Source organism: Lepisma saccharinum, chromosome 3 (genome assembly GCF_977018435.1).
Source record: "Lepisma saccharinum chromosome 3, izLepSacc3.1, whole genome shotgun sequence".
Lineage (NCBI taxonomy): Eukaryota > Metazoa > Arthropoda > Insecta > Zygentoma > Lepismatidae > Lepisma > Lepisma saccharinum.
This window is the reverse complement of record NC_139231.1, coordinates 84,840,803-84,868,694: the sequence shown is the minus strand read 5'-3', so window position 1 is coordinate 84,868,694 and position 27,892 is coordinate 84,840,803. Positions and strand designations below refer to the sequence as shown.

General features: G+C 37.9%; 1 protein-coding gene across 1 annotated transcript; it reads left to right on the top strand.

Moving 5' to 3' along the window:
• Positions 1-19,199: 19,199 nt before the first annotated feature.
• On the top strand, positions 19,200-20,987 carry LOC145985885 (intracellular hyaluronan-binding protein 4.S-like). Its single transcript, XM_083120014.1, has one exon. The coding sequence runs from the start codon at positions 19,417-19,419 to the stop codon at positions 20,581-20,583; it is 1,167 nt and encodes a 388-aa protein (XP_082976140.1). The 5' UTR covers positions 19,200-19,416; the 3' UTR covers positions 20,584-20,987.
• The last annotated feature ends 6,905 nt before the right edge of the window (positions 20,988-27,892 follow it).

The following is a 27,892-nucleotide window of genomic DNA, read 5'->3' as shown; positions in this document are numbered from 1 at the left end:
ATTAAACTTTTTCCTTCCTACCTCTATCGTTGGATTATGTAGATAGAGAAATATACATTTTGCCACACTTACAGGTAGTAACCAGACACAATGTCACAAGGCCTCTTACCACTGAGATTCACTAGCACCTGGCTAGACTGTCAAAACTTTTGTTGTTATTGCAAAGGAGATTGTCATGGCAAACTCAGTTCATCAATGGCGCGATAATTAATATCGATCAACGAAATTTGTGACATTACAGCTTGCTGCTGGCTGCACAATAGAAAGATGGGAGCATTTGGTTTAATTCTTGAACCACCCCCCCCCCCCCCATTCGGTCCCAACATCTTCCAGTGGTGTATACTGACCCAGTGATTTATTTTCAGAGCCGGGAAGAAAGGGAGTAATCATTTACACTGAAAGTGACAGGACTGGAACACCTTGGACAGGACCGAAAAGGAAGAATCATCCAAATTAATTAAGTTAACGTAAAAAATTACTACAGCGTAAGTTTGATGCACCTACAACTAAAATTGGCCAAGTAAAACATACATATATTTGCAACGGACTATTATTATTATTATTATTATTATTATTATTATTGCTATTAGTCCATAAAGACTTAAGAATATTAATAGACTCCTCTCTTATATTTGATGAGCACATTTCAGAAATGTGTATGGAAAGTTTTTAAAAAAGAAGATATACATGTATAATACCAGAGTTTGTTTTATTCTTGAATATATAGGGTGTTCCGTATAGGACGCCGATTAGAAAATTAAATAAAAATAGGGAAAATGTCATGAAAATAGTTATATTTCACATATATGTAAGCAGTAACATCTCCCATTTACGTATGAAAGACAATGTGAGGCATATGTGCACAGCACAGTCCACCCTACTGAGTCTGCATGCATCTATACGCTCCACAAAATTATTGATAACCCTCTCGCAGATGTCTGTCCCAATGCCTCCAATCAGCCGTATGATTTCCGCCTTCAGTTCCAAAAGGGTTCGTGGTTTGTTATCGTACACCTGTGATTTCACAAACCCCCATAAGAAGAAATCACAGGGTGTAAGATCACACTCCACCTGCCAAAACCCACACCACACAGTCGTTCTCAGCGGATGGATGGATTTCACGCTCCTGGATTCTTCGATGATTTTCGGCTGGAAAAAACAACAAACGAGTCAAAACAATTGGGGCTACATTAATCGGCATAACAACAGATGTCGACATTGGTAAGAACAGGTATGCCAACCTCGAAACAAAACAATAGCACTCGATTCAAATTATGGTTTCTGACAGCCACCAGTCACCTTCAAAAACTTTTTTTATGCACAAAGTTTTAAAAAAAAATACTATGATGAACATTACTCTGAATGGTTAACACAGTTGAATATGTTTACCTTAGAAGACAGAAGAAAAATGAAAAGTAAAGTACAATGCTCCCCTTTGTATAGCACCACGCCATGAACGCGTATAGGGGTGTGGGTGTGGAGGTGTGGGGGTAAGAAAAATGAAATGGGATAAATTTTGTACAGAAGATCGTAACTTTCCAAATAGACATTGAATACTTTTTGAATAATATATCTTATAAAATTCCCAGATATTCCCATAGATATATCTCAATCCTTACATGTCTAAATAAGGCCAGAGGTTTAGTAGCTGAACTTGTTGAAACCCACAATTTGAATTTATGATGATGTACGTATAAGATTGTAGGATCCACTGTATTATTTTATAATTATGTATTCAATTCTGTAATTTTGTATGACCAATTTTGGCATAGTGATATACTTGGTTGTCAAATCGTGCTCATTACTTAAATAAATTAATATATTATTAGTATTATTATTCACTTAATAATGATGATAATAATAACATTTTTATTAAAGGTCTACGCACAACGTGGGAACATTATGGAACTAAGTAAAATGAAAAATAGGGAACTATACAAATAAGATATATTGATTGCTCTTATTTATTATACTTAGTCTGCATTGTTTTTTCTGCTCGTTCCTCCCCCCACCCCTTCTCCCTTCTGCTCCTCTCTCTCACACACAAAAATAATTACATGATAAATAATTCAACAAATATATCCAAGCGCATGTTATAGCCCACAAACAGTAGCGCCGATTGGGTGCAAAAACTGGAGGGGCAAGGATAGTTTACTCCCTCTTGATAAACAAGGCTTAGCATTAAGATGCTATGGTGAAGAGGTAAAAACTGGCAAAAAGTGGGGAGGGGTAATTGCCTCCCTCGCCATCCTAATCACCGCCACTGCTCGCAAACATGACGTCACGTGGATTTTCCACTGCTTCGGCACACGATGATAGTCTTTTGTTAATATCTTGTTTCAGTAATGTTCATTCTCTAAACTGCAAAACTATTCAGCGGAGACAAAGAAGGTGTTAAGTTACGTATGCTCTGTGACAATTGCTTCCTTTTACATGCTCGTTAACGCATTTAAAAGACAGAACATCCGCCTATTGTTGGCGTCAGTCAGAATCAACAATCGAGTCACTACGTTTATGTAAAATGTTTCTGTACTGTTCATCTGAGCTAAATGAAGGAGGAAAGCGACCATACCACACAGGCCCGTAGCTAGAGAGGGGGCAGGGGGTGGCAACTGCCCCCCCCCCTGAGAGCCTGCTTTGCCCCCCCTGTGAAATATACAGAAAACCTGATGTTCTCACTAATCTTTACAATTATATTCTATATTACTCTAGCAACCTAACAAAGACACTTATTGATTTTGTGATTTAATGAGGTGTGTGGGATTCCGAATAATGTCGTACTAGCATTGGGTGGGGGGATCCCTTCCTGATTCAGACTTCGGGAAATTATTTCGAAATTTTCAGTATCTAGAACAGTTATGACATTTTGAGAAGTCTTATATTAAAGGTGCCTAATGTGCTTGGATGTTTTTCTTGGATGTGTTGTTATGAAGTTTGAACTACTTAATTTTTTTGTTTCCCAAGTCTACCATTTGGTAATAGTGATTCATGCAGTAGAGAGGGCGAATGGATATTTAATATTTGTTACTTAGCTTTGCTTTTCTGCCACTTCTAGCTAATCGCGACAATGAGTGATGACGTGAAACTGATGAAGAGGAACTCACAAACAGTGCCGCAACCACAGGGGGGCAGGGGGCATTATCCCCCCAAACCTTGAACGGAAGTCCATTCTAGGGGGGGGCAAACTTTTAAGTAAAAAACAAGACTAGCAGAATCTAAGAATAGTAGGACAAATGGATACTCAAGATGGAATTAGTTTTATCTTCCAGACGGCCAAGGGAATTTGCAGGGGGGACACAGAGGGTGAATTGCCCCCATTGATTTCAAATTTTCGTAAAATTTTCTTGCTCGCTTCGCTCGCAATGTCTGCTGTTATTATAGTCCAAGTTCAGAGCCATAGCTATGGGGTAAAGCAGTCTAAATGAAATAAAAAATGTGTTAAAGAAAATGCCATGGCGCCGTGAATTTTTTTGCACCCTATTAAGTTATCAGTTTGAAAAATTTGGATATAAAAGTTTCTTTCTCGCATCGATCCCAATATGACTGTTTTCCGTAATGCCTTGTAAATTACCCGAGAGAGAAGTAAGGCGAAATATGTAGGTACTTCAGACTGTTGCTGCTAAAAAATTTTGTCTCAAATGCATGAATAATTCTTTTGAGGAAACGGAGACAAAATTTGTATTATTTTTACTGTTGATTTGTTATGAGGCGGATGAATTGATTAGGTAAAAAAAAAAGGTAAAGTGCTCCCCTGTGCTTAGCACCACGCCATGAAGGCGTATAGGGGGTGTGGGGGTAACGCCCCACACTTTCTTGATCCGGTCGTGAGTGGGGGTGATGTGATCAGCATCACGCCCCTGACCGCCTTTAGCCCCCAGGGTTTCCCCCAGGTACCCAATGTTATTCGACGCTGGGTGGGCGCCGGGGCCGCTTCCATCGTTAGAAAAGTTCCCGGATTTGAACCGGCCGGGGAATTGATTACGTAATGTATTTAATGTATTCTCATTAATATATATATTAAAGAAACTTTGAATGCATACACAATTTAGCGTTAACATGTTGCATACTTATGCATTTTCTTATTTTACGTCGTTCCATGTTGCATAAATAAAATATATGTTGTAGATGAAAGTAATTCATGTCATATGTACAAATAGAATTATGTTCATCATGCATTTTGTGTCTTTCATAAATACAGTTGTGTGCTTGTTTTCCAGTATTAGCTAATGTGAAATTGAACGTGTTGGAAAAACATTTTCAAATCATTTGTTCCATCACAAATGCTTTAGCACCGACTTCTAACCCCTTCTTGCGCGATTTTTAATAACATCTTTGATGCTACTATTATTACTACTACTACTACCACCACTATATTAAAATTATTATTATTTGCATGTTTGTCCTGGTACTGGCCCCCCTCCAGACAAAACATTCTTGGTTCTGGTTTTTCCAGAGTTTATGGTGCTTTTACTTGAAAATGTCGATTTTTCAAAATTTCGGAGGGAACTGTAGCGTACGCCTCTGCTCACAAAGAACACTCATGCCCAGACTCGAAACTGGGTCCCTTGGCTTCGTAGTGTGTTGTGTAACCATCCCACCATAGAGGTCGGCTGGTGAAAGATGTAGGACAGCTTAGTTGGTCAAATTATTATCAAACATGATGAAAATGTGATAGTGTTTCACATTTATTATTTTGGTTAATGTGCGTAAAAATCTTCGATACTGGAAACTAGAGGGAAACATTATGAAGCACGATTTATAAAGGACTCCCTTAATCAGCTCTGCAGAGAGGCTCAAAGCTGTTGGTACATATTAATCGTCTATTAACATTATCAACCTGTAAATATCGAGTAGATAGAGTCCCGACTAGACTTTATCTTTGTATTCTTTGGCAGCCCGGAAAGGTCATTATCGAAATACTGTTATTTGATGTTGCTCGAACTTTTTTTGTTTGTTGGAATTTCAATATATCATCCCTTTCCTGTTACTTATAGCTTTTACTATATCTGCCAATGCGACACAATATATTAAAAATTTGCCCCCTCTGGGATTGACTTTGCCCCCCCCCCCCACTAAGAATTCCTGGCTACGGGCCTGACCTTGTAGCTGCCCTAGTGCTACCCCCTACTGGGTGCGCGAAAGAACATTCTATAACACAGGGAAGAGTGTAAAAAGAATAACTGAAAAAGGCATTAATCTAGAAATCAAAGTAAGTGGCGAATTAAATGCCAAAGGAATTATCGTGAACATGATTAGGCGCGAAATCAAAGCACAGAACTGGAATAAAGGCAACAATTTCACTTTAGGGATTGACCCCCCTTCGCGGTTGTACCATTAATCTCCCGCTCATCCGGTAAAGTGACCAAGCTACCTACCCTCACCTCACAAATATCGTTTGAAAACATCAGTACCACGTGATGGATATTTTTTATAGGATAGGAACTTAGGTTACCAATACCAAACAATACTATTCAACATGAAATTAATAGACCTATCAAACGGGATATACCCTGAACTGCATTTTGCAGATTAACGAGGATCAGGCGCTCATTCAAAAACAGTGGCCCAAACTAACACGGTACATGTTTAATACAAGAATTGCTTGAAATTGTTAGGCCTATCAAACGGAATGTCACTCGATACTTGTTCCCATGTAAAACTTTCGATATTACTCCTAGTGGCACTCTTTAATAAGTTAACTACGCAGCCACGAAACTATTGCGAATATCTAGACAACAGCCATATGAAACCACACAGAATCAAGTAAATGATAGAGAAGAAATTCTAATCAGACATAATTTTTCAGAATTTGGGATATCATAGCAGTTTCTCGAAAGGATAAGAAATTTCGGAAACAGCTTCGCTGGCATGGGCTAAAGGTCCAGCCCGAGCCTTAATCGTGTTGCTTTGGAGCAGTGGATGATTGATTTTGATTCGGACAAATTCGGGGTGGTAGAGGGATTTAAAACTAATATCCAATTAAGAAAACTCCCAGGACATAATAAAATTTTCCGCAGCTTCTCCTATTTTTTTTCCTTATTTGACCCCAATGGCATCTCTTGTTTACTGACCTATTATTATATTGTCACAGATGCAGTGCTCGAAGTGAGGGGGGAGCTAACAAATTTTTGCAAAGCATCCCTCCAGTTGTCTCATTGTCGCCAGCTAACCCTAAGGCTCGACCATTCATCCTCTCAACTAACATTTTCCACTTCCAGCGCTGCACAGATTAAAAGATTACTCGAAGAGCTTTAACTTATTGAATATTTCCCAAATGACAATACGTCAGTGTTGAACAGGTAATTTCCTCGCCATGAACTTTACATAACTTATGCGTAATTTACTAGTAAAATACCTGGTGTAAACAATTCTTTTACGTAATTACAGTTTCAAGAAACGTAAGGCTAGGAGGTACAGTTTCAGTGTCCAGCCAGACACGAAGATCTGGAAAGATTCCCAACCGAGCTTTCCCGCGTCGAGCTGGGGAAGGAGAGGTCTGTGAGCTGGATGCTTGTAAGAGGGGGAGAAAACTTAGCATTACGCTTAAGGGAGTATTATTTTACTTGTTCTCTTTGCATGATTGATTGATTCGATTTGGTTTATTTTACGTCGCATTTCTGCTACTTTTCGCTAATTGCGAAGATGAATATGAGTCGAGATATGATGAAATTAATGAAGGAACACTCACAAAGAACACCCATGCCTAGCGCGGTATTCTCTTGGGAATACCGAATTTCCGATGGCGTAGAAAAACACGTGAACGAAAAGAGGACAGATTAAAAGATTTTGTTTGTGTTGGGAAAAGTCGAAAGTTTCATTTGATTAGCAGGAACTTGAAGTTATTTCTCCATAAGGAATACATGGGACTCTATAAATACTTATTCAATATATTTTTTAGATTGTATGTAACTTGATAATCAACTTAAAAAACCGCTTCCACTTGCAACATGGGAAGAATTTCATACTCTCTTGTAAATTATTTTTTTTCTGTAGCATTGCCCATTCCGACGATAATGAAATAAATGCACACTGGTGCGAAACTGTCACTCTTCGGTAAAATTTCGGGCAATTACAGCACATTCAAAGCTTATTATTTTGCAATTTAAATACTTTATCGATAGTTGATGGTCTTCTGCCACTGCACAGTTCCTGGAAGCGTCTTCTAACGAAAACGTAAAAAGGTTTCCAAAATATAAACTCTAACGCTTTTCCCTCCATCGATATTTCTGGTTTCTTTATCTATGTTACCCCTCTATTTTCTTTTTTGCTTTCTCTTTCTCTTCCTAGGTCTCTCTCTCTCTTTCTTTTTTTCTTTCTCTATCTCTCTCTCTCCCCCACTGTCTGATTTTTCGCTTTTTTCGCTTTCCCTCTTCCATGGCCTTTTTTTCCTTATTCTCGTTTCGGTGGCAACTATAAACAGGGCCGTAATCACGCAGAGGCAACTGGAGCGCAAGGGGTTCTCGTTCGGCGGCGCAGATCGTATGCGCAGTTGTCCGTGGATGCATTACGTCATCGTCGAAACGATCGGCATGGAAATGGCTTGTTCCTTATGCAAATATTGAGATATTTGACAACGAATATCTTCTAAAATATAGCAGCAGGGGAAATGTTACAACTTTTACTGTTAAGATTCATCCTTTCTAATCAATTTATCACAAAATTGATTCAAATGTGTAAAATGTTTTTCAAGAAATCGTGTTACGAAGGAACCCCTGTTTTGTTCTCTCAAGGTTTCCAATGTAAGGGAGTTTTAACTTACGCGCGTTGGATTTCTTTTTGCTCTATGTTTTGAAATAAGATTATTTTGTTCTTGTCAACTGAAATCATGCCTAAATGCTATAGAAAACTGTGAAAACTATTATCAGAAAACTAACGGAAGAAATCTAAAATATCACAGCTTGATTGATATAAAAAATGCGGGATTGCCCATTATTGTGAAAAAGGCATTGTGCGAAACACTGTCTTTTCTTTTTAATTCATGTACAGAGTTTTTTTTCGAATAGCAGTCGTGATTCGAAAATGCCCTGATTCTTTGGTTAACTCATATTAAGTCATGTTTTTTCATTATAAATAGCATTACTAATATGTATCATTTAATTAATCCATGATATTGTGCATTTACCAATAGCATATATTACTTCGTGATTATTCAGTAGTACAGATGTGACGGAATCAAAGATAAGCGAAAATATTGTTAATTTGCAGAACAGAATATACTAATACTACTGAGAACTGAAAGTAAATAATGAATGCGAAGCTGTAGAGTACAACACACATAAATTTGCCGTTGCGTAGATACCAATTTTCGTTTCGTCTCCCTCTCTCTTAGTATCACGTGTTCTACCCTGCTCGAAAACCTTCGCTATTGTTGCCATATTGTCATTCCATTCCTGGACACACTCGCGCAAACATCATTGAAAACAATTGAATAGCGGTCCAGCTCGCGGTTCACACCGTTCGGCAGGGACGGTAATGTGGCAATATAGCACGGCGTAGTGGTTGCTTCTTTTATGCAGTGCATGTTCATTGGCTAGCTAGTAACTAGTGTTGCCAACTGTAATAATGAAGCACTATTTCTGTCACGGAAGGGGAAAGGCAGGTAAAATGCCGATGAGTTTTGTTGGATTGGAAGCACCATATTTTTATTTTATACTAAGTATTTTACCGGTTTGACGTTGTGTGCGTGTATTGCGTGTGTGTATGTAAAAGTGTGTGTTTGTTAATGAACGTTAAATTCCATAATGCCTCCAGTTCTGTCAAAGTTGAAATAAAAAACCTTGCATAGCCAAGCTCGGGAAATTCTAAGCAACGTGCACGAGTTCATGGAGGAAGCCAGTGAAGGTGTTAGCATCCCAATACAGCATTTTGGCAAGAGAAGAAAAAAATAAGCCTATTGAAAACTGTGGTCGAGCGAGATATTCTTTTGCGCTTAATAGTATTGAAATAGCATAAGAAGTCTCATTATTTATTTTATATTTTGATGTTTTACTTAGGAATATATAGATTTTCAATTTCCCGTTGCTGCGTAATGGCGGGGGGGGGGGGGTCGAAATGAAGCGGCATCTACCGCCACCGCCCAGGGAGGCAAAATGACTAGCGCCAGCCCTGGTTCATAGCAAAAGAAAAAGCCGCGCAGCTTATCGTCTAGAGTCGTTTTCACGTTCAGAAGACACAACGCCGCTTATGGAGAAACCGCACAGTGTTGCCAATACAGCGCCAGCTCATGTCGCCGGGAAATGATGACCTTCCTTCACAATGAAGGTGTTACACATTTTGTATATATAATGATACTTATATGTAATTATTAATGTTAATATTATACTGTGAACGTTACAGTTACCCTTTTTACTATGATCCATTGCGATCACTACACACGCGAGTGTAATGCACGAATATGACACTTCAGAAATCACTTAAAAAAGTAAAAATCACTGAGCGCTCACACAACTGAAAACACTTTTTCGAGAGAGGGAAAAAGTCTAAACAGACCAAAGCAGATCTCTCACTCAAGTAAGGGGAACCTGGCACATGGGTTAGATTCAAGTTGCAACCCAAACAAACAAATGAGTTATGGTCCACGTGAACTGATAAGACGTGAATGACTCAAGCAAGGCATGTCATATTTCTATCTTGAAGCCCCATATTTTGTCACGTGTTGGAAAGCCTTTCAAAGGTTAATATGGTGTCTATGAATTTATGTGTACGTTGGAAACTGAAAGGTGATCTTCATTTCAATATTAATGTCGACAGTAATGTAAACAAAAACGTGTATTTGCGACAGCACTAATGTTGCTCACAACAGCAGCATTGGAAATAATTGTCAATTATTAAATTCAAGTAATTTCCATTCTATTATAACAAACTGCATGAAGTTAATATCTTTAATGAATGGAAATAAAATAACAAGTCGAAAACTTGGTGGTGATAGCCGGAATGCTGCGGTGAGTCAGCTCAAGATGGCCAGACAACGTCTCCTTACTTCGCGCGCGGTTCGGGTTAAAAAGAAACTCCAAATGCATGGAAGTAATATTTCTGGGAACCTTTGAGTGGTTATAAAAAATAATTTCATTATTTTCTCCACAACTTTGTCGCTGGAAGTTTTTACTTGGAATTACAGAACAAAAAATGGCCAGCGACGACATTTTCTACTGCACGAATATAAAAAATCTCCACATACTTTATTTGAATATTTTTTAATGCAAATATGCTTTAAAGTATTGATAAATTCTGAGTAACACCGCCACCTATGACAATTAAAAAACAGTGTCAATTTTTTAAATAATGAATGCTTGAATTTTACGGCATGTTTCAACGTTAGGAATGAAAACAATGTAAAAATTGTGTTTTCACAGAAAATTTGCGTTTTTAATTTATCTAAAATTATGTAAGCAGGTTACCAGTTTTTTTGTGTTCACCATCGTATTCTCTACAAAATTTTCTGCAAAACTACAGGTACCGATTTTACTTAAGCTAAATTTGTAAATCCAGAAATTTCACAACAGCGCGCTCGTATTTCCCATAAGAAAAGCATTGCCCATAAGGGCCCATTGTGTCTTCTGAACGTGAAAACGACTTTTTTTTTTCTAGTGGCAGTATATGTACTTGTTATTGTTGTGGAAGCCGGCATCGTTTGTAAATGTAGAACAAAGGCAACCGACTTTCGCCGATCACAGAGAGGAAATAATAATACTGCTTGAGGAGGAGTGTTGTGGTCCAATTATCGCGGTTTAACACGTTGGCATGTTGTTATCTGCCGTTGCAGTTCCGTACCAGTGTGTACGGGTTTTGGGAGTGAACAGTTAGAACGCCACCAGTGCATTAATGCAATGAAAAATATTTTTTTATTTTGTTTGAAATCACTCAAATAAGGAATCGTATGAAGAAGTCTTCTTTGCAGCATTTTTGGTAATTTTACGTATGTGTTAGTTCATATTTTGCGAATTTTTAGTCCATATGTATGTAGCTACATACAAAGCCACTTGTTAGTACATATTAATCCTAGTCCTGGTATAATGCATGACGTTTAAAACTCAACGTTAGATAGACCTGAATTCTCTAATTTCCTTGTTGTACGTAACAGCTGTGCATCGGCGCACTGCAGCGATTTTTCTATCTGCTCCATTAGCAACACTGCTTCTTTAGTTCTGTCGCGCATCGCACGGCAGAAATATCTGTGCTGGACTTTAAGCCATGTGGCGGCCTTTGTCAGTAGCCGATTGTTTGCTTGTTTCAATTGTTGTCATTTTCCGACCCAAAGTTGGATACGGGTCTGGTTTCAATGTCCATTGATGTTTGTATATATTGCCAAGAAATGATTGCCACTTCCATATTTCAGCTCATTTAATGCGTGAAATGAGACGATTTACCTATTGAGATCCTAAAAAATTGCATGTGCTTTTACGTGCACTTCATATCCTTCACCACTGAAACAAAAAAGAAAACAAAACAAGAATATATCTTGGCGTCGGCTGGGGCGACAGCAGAGAACGAAGTGTGTAGCGAAAGCGTAAGCGTTTGCTGTTTTTCATTTGTTACACTTTAAACGTGGCAACATCTTCGCGCCAAGAAGGAAGTAGGACTTGTTTCCGGTATGTACCGAACTGGCCTGAACAAGACCGTAGTACAGTTCAAAAGCGTCAATTAAACAAGCAATCGAGACCACAGCGCAGAACACGCATCGTTGCAGGCTTGATCACGTGACTCTTGCACTCGTTCATTTGTTTCAAATTACGGAAATAGGAAGCCAGCAACATAGGTTAAATATCTATACGTTATGGGCCAGCAAGTTGTTGGTTGAAGTTCTTCTAATGTGTGGAAATTTGTGCAGAACATTTTAAAATGCTATGTGATTTCTATGGTGAAAACCAAGTGTTAAAGAGGCGGGAAAAACAACGTGTTCTCAGTTATATCTACTGATCATATTTGGTGCTATTCGCGATTAAAATTACCACCTGAGCGCTAGTGTCGCTTCCAATATGGCCGCTCTAAGTAGGATATATCTTTGTTTACATTCAGCAGTAGTACGAAACAGCAGCGTTTTGCCATGGCTGCTATGGAGGAGAAAGGTTTAAATTAAGCGATATTTTTAAATATTGCGAATGCGATGTGAATTCCAGGAACTCTAACGAAGGTGACGCTGTGATGAGAACGAAGCATTTAATTATGATAGGCAAAAATAACAGGGAAAACGCAGACGAAACTAATGTATACGCACTGGTTCTTCAAAGCAGTGCTGTATCACCTGCACCTCATGTTGTAACTGGGATTCTCGGAAATTATTTGAAAATAAAGAAATTGAAATTGATCTATATTTGAAAAGCTGGCAGGAGAAAATTGCGAACATATCGTTGCAGTTCTTTCTCGATAATATTCACGATTTCATGACCAGGCTATCCTCACTGAAAAAGGACATCGTACTTAATGAAGCAGCAACATAAGCATTTCCATTTTCTTTTTCTGGTTACATTTGACATTAATTCATTCTCAAACTATTTTCATCTTCTCTCTTAATCGACTTGCACCTGTTCCAAGTTTCACACATACATAATACATGAATGCATTGGGTAAGAGACTTTTCGAAAAAGAAATAAGTTTTATTTAAAACTTTACTTTCTTGTCAATCTCTCGAAAAACAAAGTAAATAGACTCGTGCATTCTTCGTAATTTCCTTGCCGAATTACAGTGTTGTTTCCCATGCCAATCTCTGTCAATCAATTACGTTTCCCCTGATTTATTTACAAATTTCATTCTGTTGATTCCACGGGGTGGAAATACATGAATACTTTTCATTTGTTCTGACCCATAAAACGATTTAGAGCAAAAAAATCCTGAACAGTAGACCTTACTCTTTCGCATATTCCCCATGCTTTAAACGACTTCAACACAACGTATCCTACTTAGACTAGTTCCTGAAAGTCCCACCAGATGGCATATCGGTTAATTTTAGTCGCGAATAGTCAAAGTGCAATTCGTTAGACTTTTACTTCCAGTCCACGACTTCAAGACCGAACTGCGAGATCATTCTCGAGATCTTCAAGTACGGTCTTGCACCTTTCTGACACGGCCATACTGCCGTTGTTTAGACCATGTAAAATTTAGGTACATCGAGCCCCAATTAAAAATCAATGTTTGTGCGTAAAAAGGGGGTTTGATACAAATTTTTACTTGCAGATAGTTTTTACTTAAAATCTTGTTTGTTCAGAATATTTTTTGTAAAGAATTTAGCACAAAATAGATAATGCTACCTTTTTGGGAAAAGAAGTGTGTCATAGATTTTATTTTAACGGGACACCGCTACTTGGAACAGAGCTATAATCAATCGATGCTTGCATTCGTCAAGTTCTCCTAACAGCAAGGGCGTATGCTCCATATGAGTCTGTCCATTTAGATCAGACCACCCCTCGTTTTACATGTCTTTGCACGAACGAGATGCATCTAATATTCCAAGCCCTTTGTATACTACACCACAGTGGCCAAACACTTCATTATAAAGGCGTGAAAGATCCACGACCAGCAAACATTCCCGCTAAATCTCCTATAACTCTCATTAATTAAGTTGGACGTGGAATTGCAGCTTTTTACCGGTCAAGATTCAAGAATTAGATGGATCGCTTTTCGGATGGAACCAGTCATTAGGTTCACCTACGAGGGCTTGTGGGACAGCTGTAAAGAATCAAAAGAGCCTGAATGGATCATAATTTATGTCAAATAAATCAATTTCCTGCCCTCGCTGTTATTACTTCGACCGGGCGAAGAATATCACGCTTTAGCTACTGCTTGGCCCCGCCTCGCCCCGCAGTGAGCATAACGTGACTCCGCCTATGTTGGCCGTGACGTGTTTGCATGAGAGTCGGGAAACAAAACACGATCTAGTCCCTGACCGGAAAATTCTAATTGATACGGCTCAAGAAGTAAATTAGGTGGAGAAGGGGGCCACAATAATTCATAGCGTGCCATGTTAAGAAGAGAAATATTATCGTGAGTTGTATACATACCGTAGTTAGGCTACTCAGAAAACAGGACGTCACCGAACACTCACGCAGTTCTACAAGGAGCCACGGGTTTACATTTCTGCAATTTCTGTACAAAAGTGGGCAGTAAATAATGATTACGCAGTTGTTAAAAAAAGTGATGATAACTAATTAACAAGGACAATAAAGTTATGAAAATGATTGTGAGGAGGTTTGGATGAATCTCTTTTACAGGGACGGCTCAAGGTGGATTTTTGTCGCAACACCTAATTTTTTCTACACCACCCCGTAGCTTTCCAACACCCCTCAATAATAAAAAGGAGAAAACATATCAAAATAACAGCAATTACTTGCTTAAATTCCTACTTGATATTGCAATATAGTTTTGCAAAAGTAACTTCAATTAATTTTTAGTCTACACGAATCCAAGTCTTTCTAAATAAAATATCCACGTTTATATAATCAGAACCAGAAGTAAGATTTTGGCGCTAAAATCGTGTCTCGATTTCGCGCCCCCGAGGGCAGCGCCCTGCCCTTTTATCTTGTCATCAGGGTACGTGCTTAGAATTTTCGTATTTGTGTGTGTACAGGCAACACTCTTTCCCCTTTTTATTATTTTTGTACCTGATATAGAATTAAAACAGTGAGGTGCATCGTGTGATCTGTTTTCGCTGTTATCTAGATACCTGTGATGGAAAATAGGCTTACAACCGAAGCACAAAACTATTGCAAATACACGTATCTTGACAACAACTACAGTAAGTGAAACAAAACCAAGATTCGCATGAATGCTGTAAAGGGAACTCTAAGAATTTGGAATATTATAGCGGTTGTTCGAAAGCAGAGAGATTTTCGAAAACTTGGCTTCAGTCATTGACGTACGCAGAGGGGGCTGAAGGGGCTACAGCATCCCTCCCGAAATTTTTAGAAAATTAAAAAAAATGAAGGCAGTAATGAAGTCGGGAAAATAAAACTTAAAATGACCCCCGATAACCATTTTTGTGTTTCAATAACTTTTAAAACGAAAGTTGTAAATGATGATTGGAGTTCATATCCCATGAAAATAAAACACCAACAACGGGGTATCACTGAAATGGATTTACGGCGTTGCATTCTATGATCCAAGCAAATATTTAATCTCAGTCTGTTCAGTAAAGTTTAGATTCATGGCACTGAACCCGCGTTCACATTCAGCTGTAAAAATGTTCCTGAGTAACTGAACGCACATGCACCATCCAAGTTCACAAGTTCAGCCCACCCCCGAAAAATATCCTGCGTACGCCGGTGGCTTCAGTGATTTATGCACACACTCCAACACCCTCCCAAAATATTAACACCCTCCCTAAAAGTTTTCTCAAACGCCATTCTAAATTGAAATCGTCTTGTAATCAAGGAGTTCCGTGTTCGATCCCCGGTGGAAGCATAAGTGGGTTGAAAATTCTGTTTACTTACTATCTTGGCACCCAAGATTTCATGTTTGAGTCTCAGCCATGGGTAATCCTTTCTGGATGTCCCTTCGTCAATTTTATCTAATCATCGTTCATCTTCACCTAAAGATTAGCCTTTCAAGGCAAAAAAACAACGAAAACACTTCTACTTCTACTGCTGCAGAAGAATATATTCTTAAGCGTAATTAATGAAACCGTTGGCCTAGCTCTCAGAATATCGGATAATTTTTAATAAAGCGTTATGTATTTGTACTGTACGTTGCTTTTCTGACACTTATAAGGGGAAATAATTTTAAGGAAATAATGAAGTGCAATTCAAAAGTAAAGCTGTTTTCTACGCAAGCAGATTACGCACAATTATGCAAATTACACGAGTAAAATACCTTACCAAGTTTGAGGCAACACTGGTTCCAAGAACGGCATAAGCAACCTTTGGATTTATTGTAATAATCTGTGACTCATATCGAAGTAAACTGTGTTTCTTATTCGGTCCGAAGGTGCAGCCATAAACCGGACTGGTCAAGTATTCAGTGCTTTTATTAGTCATGCAGTGATAATTAGAGGAAACTGAAAACTGAGCCCTATGTTCAAATGCATAAAAAGAAGCATTATAATACGTGGGAGCGTTCTGCAGTCAGAAGATAATTAGATAAACACCTAGTTGCTTCACCACGCCCATAGACTTAACGATTTCTTGACTGCTGCTAGAGGGAACATTTAAGTCTTGCCACGATGGAATAAGATTGAATGAAATGAAGGTCACTGCTGGACAAATTGGTTTAGTGCGTGGCAGTTACTTATACTTGCTCTGAAGCAGCATAATTTTGGTCCCAACAAGGACAAACTGCCAACAATCTCTAGAAAGGAGAGAATGTCAATTCTTATTAATTCGGCATACTCAAAGCTGAATTGCCGATCCCCTTCGAATACTGGCCTGGGCTTGGATGTTTACGAGTGCTCATTTATTTCATCATATCATCACTCATCCCCATCTTCGCAAATTAGCCAAAAGTGGCGCAAAAGGCGAAGTAAAATAATACAAATCAATCAATCAAAGCTGAATGCTGAACAAACACATATTGAAGAAAATTGCTTGCTAGCCTATAGTCCAATCCAGTGTTTTGAAAACTGTGTGTACGAATATATTTAGTTTAATGCGACTCACTTTCCTATTTACAATCACAATTACTTGCCTATGCATAATAGTAAAAAAAATATCTGCCATATGGGTAAAGTTGCCGGCCTAGGTGGCGGAATGGTCCTTCGCGCTTTGACGCTAGAGTTCCCAGGTTCGAACCCCGGCCTGGGTATGAGTGTTCTATGTGATTGTCCCTTCATCAATTTCACCACTCATCTTCTTCTTATCTTCGCTATTAGCCAATAGTGGCATAAAAGCGAAGTAAAATAAATCAAATAAATCAATCAATCAATAAGGGCAAAGTTAAGGTAATGCCAATTAAAATACTCTACTTTCTTTTTATTGTAAATATTTGTATTGATTTTGAACCAAGTTAGGCATATTTAATTTAGTAATAATGATTTTGACTTTCACTAACTTACGTAACCCTCTCCTCTAAATTAATTAATGCTTTATTTTACTTTGCTTTTCAGTCACATTTGGCTAATTGCGAAGTGGGAGATGAGGGATGATATGATGAAATGGACACTCACAAACATCCATGCCCAGGCCGTGATTCGAACCCGAGACCCCTGGTGTCGTAGCGCGATGTGATAACCACTCTGCCATAGGAGCCGGCGTAATACTTCCTCAGTTTATTACCGCAGATGTTTTTCTTATTTTACAATAGGCCAGTAGCGTACGCAGGATTTCATCAAGGGGGGCGTTATATCTAAAACTTTCTCAAAATTCACATTACCATTGTTTTATTATACTTTAATTAAATAATAATACTCATAATTAATTAATAATACTTATAATTAATTAATTAGTTGAATTACTACTAATAATACTACTAATACACTACTACTATTAAGTAGTAGAGATCTACATAAATATAGTATTTATGAAAGCAATAAAACGAAATTAATTTCTAGTAATTCGATTTTTAACAAATTCTAGAGCATTTTTCTTTCTTACGAAATAATTGTCTACTCAACGAGATGAGACATTTTAAGTGTGAAGAAAATCCATAAAAACAAGAAAATATATTAAAATAATCAATGTACGGAACTCATCCAAGAAGCCGCAGGTGTCTGGTCAGTAGGGCATCTGACAACCATGCGGGAGATCCAGATTCGATTTCCGGAATTGATTGGAATTTTTTCCGGCTTTGTCGCCGCATAAATATCCCCGATAATTCACATCTGGATTGTCTCACTGTTGTTACCAACAAAATATTTTAGAATAATTAAGCTTATTGTCGTTTGAAAAACGTGCCGCGGGAAGGCGGATAGGTGACTGAGTTATTCTTGTCGGCCTAACCTTTGTCTATACATTAACCGCTTTCAACGAACCAAGAACTTTCTTTAGTTCATGCTCATTGTTCACACAAAAAAATACATGATCATTGAACATTGTTGCAGCCGAGATACAAAACAACTTTTTTGCTCTTTAAAATCATAGTTGCCCTTATATATTATTTTCAAGAATTCGTGTTTATTTTCAAGGCATTCACTCTTAAAGGCGCGTGTTTGGAATGCTGTGCTTTTCTCCGTGCTGCATGGGAATAATAATTCAAATTATTATTATTATATTATTATTATTAGTAGTAGTAGTAGTACTGTCGCAGGTCCTTGACAGTGATAAATTGGTCATTTTTATTTTCTTCCACAGCATTTTTCATAATATTTCAAAAGCTCAAGGGGGGTTTAAACCCCGTAATCCCCCCCCTTGCGTACGCCACTGCAATAGGCTATAAAATAAATTGTGATCTGTACAAAAATATTGACTTGGTTATTATTGGAACAAAACCTATTGTAGGAAGAACGCATACATCAGTAAAATGCTCATTAAATAGTAGAGTGGGATCCATGAGTATTACCATGCAAATTGTCCATCACCTTGTTCGTGCACTTTATTTGACCCAGTAAGACTTCAAGAATTATAAGAAAACTCAAAACAAGTTGTTGGCAACTTCTGCACCAGCATACATAAAAATCTATCGCTTAAAAACACACAGGATGCAAGATAAAAATTAATGAAAATAGTGGTGGACGGTAATACTCATGGATCCCACTGTACAATGGTTTGATCTCAAGCTGATCGTAAATTTACGTGAAATAAGTTAAAAGTGAACAATTACGGGAAATGAAACATAGTGGTTCTGAATTCTGATTCCACTTTAAACTTGGCTCTAATTCCGAATAGCCTTTCTGTTCATTAATTGGGCTTAAGAACAAAAACTCAAACGAGAAAGAAAGGGGGAAATCTTGGTTTATATTTCTTTTCTGTTCATAGTCGATTAACCTCCGTGTACAATGTGACTTTATATCAAACTTTTGTGCTTCATGTTCGGGAAAAAAACGCGTAGGAATACAGTACTTTATAATTTATTATGCAGGGCATATTTGATGTAGATTTACCGTATGTTTTATAATAGTAAACGAACAGAATTTGCAGAATGTAAAGTTAGTTCGCAGTTCGCTTGAGCAGAAAACAAACCATTATTTGTCTTGACTTTCCGACAATGGAAAGTAGACAATCAGGATTATCAACATGTAGTGTTTATAAATGCTATTGTCCTGCGCGAGCAACAATGAAAGTGGTTTTGTTTCAAGCTCCGAAACGAAAGAAAAGAAAACGTTAAAGTTGTTACAAGATAACATTTGAGCATCGCCAAGCAACGTATGCACGGGGAAAGAAATGTTTTGTGCTAGTGGGTGCTTTTTCGAGGAAAAAGCCTGTCATAATTCGTTATGGCTCCATCAAATCGTAGATTTTTCCTTTCCAACCAGGCTGCATCGATAGGACTTTGATGTTAACTGCAAATCGTCCAAATTGCCGTGTGTTTAGTGCCTTCTGGAAAGTTTGACGAAAGATGGAGAGCTTGTACGGTGTTTCTGTGACCAACAAATACGAACTATTCCTCAATGAAGATGAGGATCCATTGGATTTCTTGAAGGCACATGAAGCCAGAGAAGCCAAACGGAAGAAAAACAAGCTCTCAGGTAAGGAAAACATCTGCAGTACGGAGAAAATCGAGGGAAAGAAACAGGTGAAGGATACCAGAAGTGCCAAAGTGTTGAAACCATCTCAGAAGTCCAAACCGATCGAGGAAAGTGTTTCGGAAGTGCCAAAAGGTCGCAGTGTGAAATTCCTTGGTGGGGGCGAGTCTGAGGAACGTAGTAAGAATGTTCCTCAGGAGCTGGAAGATTATGTGAAAGACAGCAGTTTCGAAAGTGGCGATCCTCAGAGATACGCCAGAAGGGGTCAACCAAGTGTGCGTGGCCGTGGCAGGGGTTCCAGGGGACCCTTGGAGTACCGTCCCAGAAGGGAATTTGACCGTCACTCAGGTTCTGATAAGTCGGGAGTCAAACCCGTGGACAAACGTGAAGGGAGAGGTGCTCGCAATTGGGGGAATTACAGAGACGACCCCCAGGACGAGTTCCAGCAGCAGACCCGTGAAGAGGAGGAGGAAGTCTGGGATGTTGAAGAAGAGGTGAAGCCAGCACCTGTACAACCACCAGCTGAAGAAACTGCTTCAGAACAGCAGACTGAGCAAACACAAGGCAATGAAGACGATTCTGCACCTATCCCTTCATCACCACCACCCTCACCCTCGCGTGAAGATGAAGAGGATGAATCCCGACAGTTGACATTGGATGAGTGGAGGTCTCTTCACGGCAACCGACAAAAACCCACATTCAACATTCGCCGCCCCGGTGAAGGAGAGGAACCTGGCCGGTGGAAGAAGATGTACGTTCTGAAGAAGAAGATTGAAGACGGCAGCGATGAAGATGATGACGAGCAGGAGTACGAGTTCTACCCTCAGCGGGCTGGTCGTCAGAAGCAAGTTCTCGACATCGACATACGTTTTGCCGATTCTCCTGCAAGAATGTCCCGGGGCAGGGGGCGTGGACCTCGAGGGTCCAGGGTCTTTGGGCCATCTCGTGGGCGGCGTGGTCGAGGTGGAAGAAGACAAGACAACACTGACGAAAAAATAATCAAAGTTTACGACGAAGCAGATTTCCCATCCTTGAGTTAAAAATCTTTCGGTGAGTTGCATTATGAACCTATAACCACTTCATATATTTTACAATATTAATATTATTCATGATACTTTTCGTAGTTAACTAACATTGCAATATTTATCTAACTTCATTTATTGTTTTTATATAAAGGAATTGAACAGAGAAATTGTACAAGGCGTAGACAAGAAATACAGTTATATTATATTCAACAGTTAATGAAGGAATTATAAGCACTTAGTTAAAAGATTAAAGACTTCTTTGAGAACAATTTACTGTTAATTATTTGCTTTGTGTTAATGCAAAGAATTTTTAAATGTGACGAAAAATTTTAAGAAAAAAAAATTGTAAAATTAGTACTGTCAGTGCATTAAAGTATGTAGTGTTTTTTCTCACGTTATGTTAGCGTTAATTTTGATTCGAAATAGAAAAAAAATATTTAACACGACTTTAATGCATAGCTTATTATTTCAAATTTCTTTAAATTTTTCTGAGAAGCCCTGAAAATGTTATTGTGTTTACTAACAAAATATTGACATACTTATGGACACCATACTATTACTTCATGTTGCGTGCAATTGTAGAAAATGTGTAAGGACAAAACCCACGAAGGTCAAGGTAATAGAAATAACTACGTTCGTTAAAAGTAAGAACCCAGCATTTGTATTGAAATGTTGAGAAAAATATTTATGGTAAACACAAGTGTGAGTTTGATATCTCGTGCGGAAAATAGGATTTTGGCTTAACAAACAACACAATTTAATTGACATCTGTTTCGTTTGTGTTACATCGAAGTGTCCTGTGTTCGATTCACGGTGACCACTGGTTCAAATATCTCAAAAATCCAGTTTCTGTTCGATTATTATTTATATAAAGTAGACTAATACACATTTTATTTATTATTTGCACGGTGAGGACAATCCCTTTCAGCCATTGGTATCACCAATTTCAAAAGTACCTTTAATCTGCTCGATAGGAATATAGCCAATAGTTACATAAATAGAAATGTATAACTATTGCCGTGCATGTAAATAATATGAAAATATATTCAAACTAATAGTGTTTGTATGTAAATATGAAAGCTGAGCATCTTTATGGTACACATTGCTTGTTAATATACTATCACTAAGAAAACATTCTAGAATCATTTTGCTCGATGAAATCTTCGTAAGTAAAGATGAAAATTCAAAAAACCACTTAAAATTTTGTGCTTGTTCGATTTGTAGTGATTTTACGGTATTAATTAATTAATTAATGTCAATTTTTTCTGCCATTTTTGGCTAATCCCGACGATGAGGATGAGTGATGATTAGATTATATTGATGAAGTAATACTCGCAAATAACACACATGCCCAAGCGTGGACTCGAACCCGGGAACTTTTCTCATCTTCCTAAAATTGTAACTGTGTCCACACGACACTTTTGAAAGTGTATATCATATCACGGAAGTCATGCATTTTCTCCTTGTAGTTACAGAAAACTTAATAACGTTAAAAAAAGTATACTTGCATTGGTCAATAGTATATTTTACTCTGCAGTTTAATACAATTCAAAAGTACCTTTTTCAAAAGTTCAACATAGTGAAATTAAGCTGTGAAAAATATAGCCATTGAAAATACAATACTTTAATTAACGTTATTTGTTCCTTAGATTAATATACCACTTAGAGTCAGTGATTTTATTTAATTACTTTTTTGTGTGGTCTTAAAAATAAATGTGTCGAAATGTAAAAATATCTGAACGCGTCGAATGGGCAACTCATGATCTATCGAAGGTTCCAAGTTTGAGTCGTAGCTTGAACATGAACATTCGCGAAGACATACAATTGAAACTAATATTAGATCAACAATACCAACGATATGAATAGCAATAACATACTTATTTAATCTATTACTTTATTAGTGACTTGAGATTTTTGCTTTGTGTAACTTCGTTAAAGTCAAGATGTAATTAATATTTTGCCTATGAAAGGTGCAAGCTGCATTCTACTTTTCTCTCTTGACATGCCCTTTTTTTTTGTTTTCTACAGCTCTTGTGTAGACGCTTTGGCGCAACAATGGGTTTAAAATATTTCTCCCTCCTCCAATTTACTTCAACAATGGCTCATTTTCACGAGTCTTCATAGATAATATTGTGAAGTTTAATTGTTTGGTTTTCTTTAAAAAATTCTTCGCTCGGGAAATTCATACCAAAATAAAATGATAAAATCAAAAATATAATACTAAATCTCGTCATTCTGGAAGATAATCATGTTTGTCCGGGAGCCCGGGAGAGTGAGTTTGATTCCAGGAGACTCCTGGTCATTCTCTTGATTTTAAAAAGGTTATGGTAATGTAACAGAAAGTATTGTGGCTTACTCAAACACATGTTATACTTTTCAGCAAAACACACGTTCATGCCTATTTTAATCTTAACTCCAGTGTAAGATATTAAAGGGATGGGATCACGGAATTCCTCCTTGATTTTTTTTAACCCAAGGTCTACATTTATAATTTTAACGTGAGACATTGGTAATTGTACTACTAGAATTTGAAATATTTCAAATCATTGTGAAAAAATGTATACCCTGAAAATGCAAGTTAGACAAAATGTCGATTTTCTAAAAAATTGATTGGCTTTTAATGTAAACATTTTTAAATATTACACTTCGTTGCAATTGTTATTGTAATGATAGACTTTGAATTGATTTATATATTAGATCACAACCGCGGTGGCTCAGTCTGTAACGCGTCTGACTACCATGCTAAAGGTCCCGGGTTCGATCCTCGGCCGGTTCAAATCCGAGAACTTTTCTAACGTTGGAAGCGGCCCCGGCGCCCACCCAGCATCGAATGACAGTACTTCCCTGTGCTTAGCACCACACCATGAAGGCGTGTGAGGGTAACGCCCCACACTTCCTTGATCTGGTCGTAAGTGGGGGTGATGTGATCAGCATCACGCCCCTGACCTCATTTACCCCCCCCCCTTTTATTTTTATAATAACCTTTAAGGAAATGAAAATGTACAGGATAAGTCTGTTACCTCTTTGCAATCTCTTCATTTCGTATTCTGCTTAACTGTGACGATTTTCGATTCATGATCTCATCTCTAAAGTTTCCAGGTTCGAATCCTGCCGTGGGCATGTGTTGCTTCAAGTTCACTTTATGCACAGATAGGCTAATCGGTACTAGACCTACAATGTAAAATGGGATCCGAACCACTGGCTAATGTACGTACCTCCAACGAGGGTTGTATCCGTAACAACTTGATTACAAGCCACAGCGCTATCACTAGGCCATCGGGAAGCTAAGACTGTGTGTGTCCCTTCGTAAAGTATCTCCTCATTAATTTCATATAATCATTTATGCTCACAATTATCCTGATAAGGCAGAAAAGCTACTTAAAGTAAAGTGCAAATAAGGAAAATCATTATTGAAATTACTGTGTACAAGGGTACTTACAACAATAAAGTTTAATCGTTCCCACGTTTCGGAGACTGATTCTGTCTCTGTCTTCAGGGTTTTGTATTTGAGACTAACTGTTCATCTGTCTGTAGTCCCCGAACAACGGGTGCGTTATGTGGAATTGCTTAACTATGAGGCATAGCAGAACTTCCTATTGAAAAGTTACTATTGAACTTGGCTCATCGTCCTAGATTTAGGCAACACATAACCTATATCATATTGCAGGGAAGCATGTATTAGCGGATATAGGTGTCCCATTTTTATTGCCTGTGACTACAGTGACAAGGAGGATTATCTTTGCCGTGACCCAGGCTCCGCTATGTCAGATATGTTTTGGGTTGACACTTGAAGTGATCAACTTGAAAATTTACTTTGGTTTTCCTTCAGTGCCGCCCCTGAATGGTTGTGTGCATACGGTTCTCCCAGTGCGTGTACTACACAGTTCCTCTATTGTATGATGACTGGCCAAAGCAGGGCTGGGAAGGTCACTTTAAAGACTGGCAGAATCAGTCTCCGAAACGTAGGGACGAAGAGAAAGTAAAAAACAGTGGTTAAAAGCCCAAATAATCAACATGAACAATAAAGTTTGCTTTAAAAGTGAGTTGTTGGAATAAAACACCCTTCGGTGTAGTGTACGTACCCTTATTAAGATCATCCACTAGGCAAATAGATGAATAAGAGATGCACAGATAATCTGCTGAGGTATTTTTCAGGTAAAAGGCAGAAGGTAACCCCCTCCCCTCAAAGTTAAAGTTTGTTTTCGTACTTAATGCACAAGTTGACACTCGAGAGTTTAACCTGCCCTTCAAAATGCGATGCATTTCGCAAAGCTCAAACTAACATTAATAATAGATTCTAATCTTTGAATCGCCGATTGTCGTCTGATTACTGAAAGGCTTTTGTATCAACACTGAACACGGGTCTTGTGGCTGCATTGAAGGGTTTTTGCTATTTGATTCCTTCGCAGAAGGCAAAGCAGAGCAGGAGAATAGATATTGATCACAAGAGCTATTCCAGGAATTGTGTTCAATGGATAGATCATTGGAGGGTCGTTGCTTCTATTGTGGCTGAATGAAGCTCATTCTGTTTGGATGCCAGTGAAGTCTATCGACCGCTTCCTACAGGAAACTTCCCGCCCCCTACTTTCCTAGAATCAATTATTTTATAGAAGAAAATGGTTGTCTTCCAACCCCTTTCTTTTGTAGAAAGAAAATATACACATGTGTACTAGGTAAGGAGGGGCGGGAATTTTATCCTCAGAATTTTTAAAGGGGGGAGGGAACTATTGCATCTCAATGTTCAATATTTTTAGGTCTACATGGAGTGATGTTCATGGATCATAGCGAGTGCTGAGTTTCAATCATGAACAAGTAATTTCAACGGCATTCGCAGAAAATTCGTAGAGAGTAATGGCACAGATAAGGGTATATACAGTATGCAACATTCTTATTCGTACACTCAAATTTTCAAAGAAAATGCTTTAATATCTGAAAGGAAATACACTCTTTTGAAATTGTTTCTTTACAATTCAATAACTACTATCATTAGGAACATAAAATCTTACCCAAATTCTGTATAACCAATGACAATAATAAATTAAATGAAACTGAAAGAGAAACATTCCATTCTTGTACAACTTTTCTATTCGTACACTTAATAATATAAAAGAAAAGTATATTCAGAGCAAATTGACTGACAGTTCTAATACTTTGATGCGTATCCTTTGGCTTTAATTACTGCTCGATACCTGTTCTTCATAGAATTAACCAGTTTTCGACATGTTTCAGAGCTTATTTTATTCCACTCGGCTTGCACAACAGTTTTCAACTCTTGTTTGGACTTGACGCCTGATTTATGGACTCGCCTCTTCAAAATTGCCCATAAATGCTCAATTGGATTTAAGAGCCCGTATCACCGCTGGTGATGATACCTAAAAAATAGGTTCTTGCGTCGACCTTCTGTGCTCGAACAGTTAAGTGTGTGGCATTTAAATTTTACTGAGTTAAAGATCAAATATGAAGTTAGTTATGTCGCGCAGCCTTTTTTTAAATATATTATTTATTACGTAGTTTTCCTGATCTCAATTTCGTAAAATTCACTTGCTCGCCAATTGTATGTAATAACTTAAATCAACATTTTAAAGCGCAAGAAAGCTTCAACTGTTCTTCTACAGCAAAGAAATGAAACTGATCTTACATAATTTTCTTTAGAATGTCTGTAGTTTGTCGACGTACAGAGCAATGTATGTAAATTTTAACTTCGACTTTTCTAAGCTGGTCGCGCTAGCCGTTTCCCCCTCTGTACAGCTCGCGCTCAACCCCGCCTCCCCTCCACAATCCTCCGCCGCATGGCCGTATTTAGAGGGGGGGTTTCTAGGGTTCAAACCCCCCCGAAACTTCTGACATGTTGGATTAATGGAAGTTCAGAAACCAAAATCTGTAACAAATTTTCAATTTTTTTTTCGAAGCATCACAAAAATACATTGAGACAATGTTGAAACGATCGAGCTAGAATTTTCATACATTTGGAATTCTGAAACTTGAGTGAAACAGGATTTATTCTCAGAATCGTAACCCACCCGCGACCCCTCCATTTTCACTTATGCTGTCATCTTTCCAGTGTTGCTCCTGCGTCACAAGGAATATAGACTGAATATAACCTTATGATTGTCCCAAAATTCCCTTTCCAACTTTTAAATTCCCTGTCCGATAAAGTCGAAAATCCCCCTTGATAGGAGTTCAAACCTAGGATCTCCAGTTTTGTAGCGCATTTAGTTCGCGATTGAGGTTACAATCCATGCACCAGGCTAAGCTTTTAAAGAGAATAACTGGTTCCACACTTTTCAAAATTCCAAAAATTTAATTTTAAAGTCAAACAACAAAAACTTTATGACTAAAATTTGCATCTAACTTTTAAAGCTTTTCTCTTGAATGTATCTAAAGTTTAATGACGAAGTATAATAATTGTACATTTAAGTACACACTGTATGAAACGTAAAAAAAAAAAAAAGAAACTTGTGCTGGATATTCACTCATCTGCTGGATTGAGTAAGCCCCCCTCAAGGATATAACAATAATATAATAATAATTATTATTAGTATTATTATGGAATAAAATTGTTTTATTATTATGAAATTTTAATTATTATTGTACAATTATTGTTATTATCTCTATTATTCAAATTTCTGGCGACGCCCATGGGAACAATTATGAATGACCCCCCCCCCCCGAAATTTTTTCCTGCCTACGGCCATGCTCCGCCGTCCCTTTTTTCTTTCACAATCGGCCAGTCTTCCAAGAAAACCGCATGCTGAGAGCTAGGAAAAGAAAAAAGAATGCAGGGAAAGGTTTTGGGGGAGAATCAATGGTTTGGGCGATGCTTGTAAACAGTTCTTCACTACGCTATATCCTAATACTAAATCACGATGGGGTTGTAGTGCAATGACAACAGTGAAGAACGGGGGATTTCCCCAGTATATTGTTCACAAATGGGAAGGGCTGGTTGCACAGACTCAAGTACACCTTTACAAAAGGTTTGCCTGCAAAAGAAAAATTGTGCCAAATTATAACTTTTTTTTTGTGAGAACACGAAAGTCCATTACCAAGGGTTTTTTTTTTTAGGGGGAAGGTGACTTTACTCAAAGTTTTTAGGAAAATATTGTGTATATTCTATCTGGTGGTGGATTATCAACCAGCCACGCAAATGAATGACTTTTTAGCTGTCGATCATAAATAAGTTCAATGAACGTTCATTGTCAGTTTGAGATATTTCTGAGGGTCAATGGTAAAAAATACTTGATGATCTGTTATGGAAATAGTGCTATTTTTAAACATTTTGAACGTCCGTTCAACTTAATTTCGAATTTGGCTCCTTTCATGATTT

What these genes read in the sequence shown, in the direction of transcription:
- LOC145985885 (XM_083120014.1), top strand. Translation starts at nt 19,417, where the DNA reads ATGGAGAGCTTGTACGGTGTTTCTGTGACCAACAAATACGAACTATTC.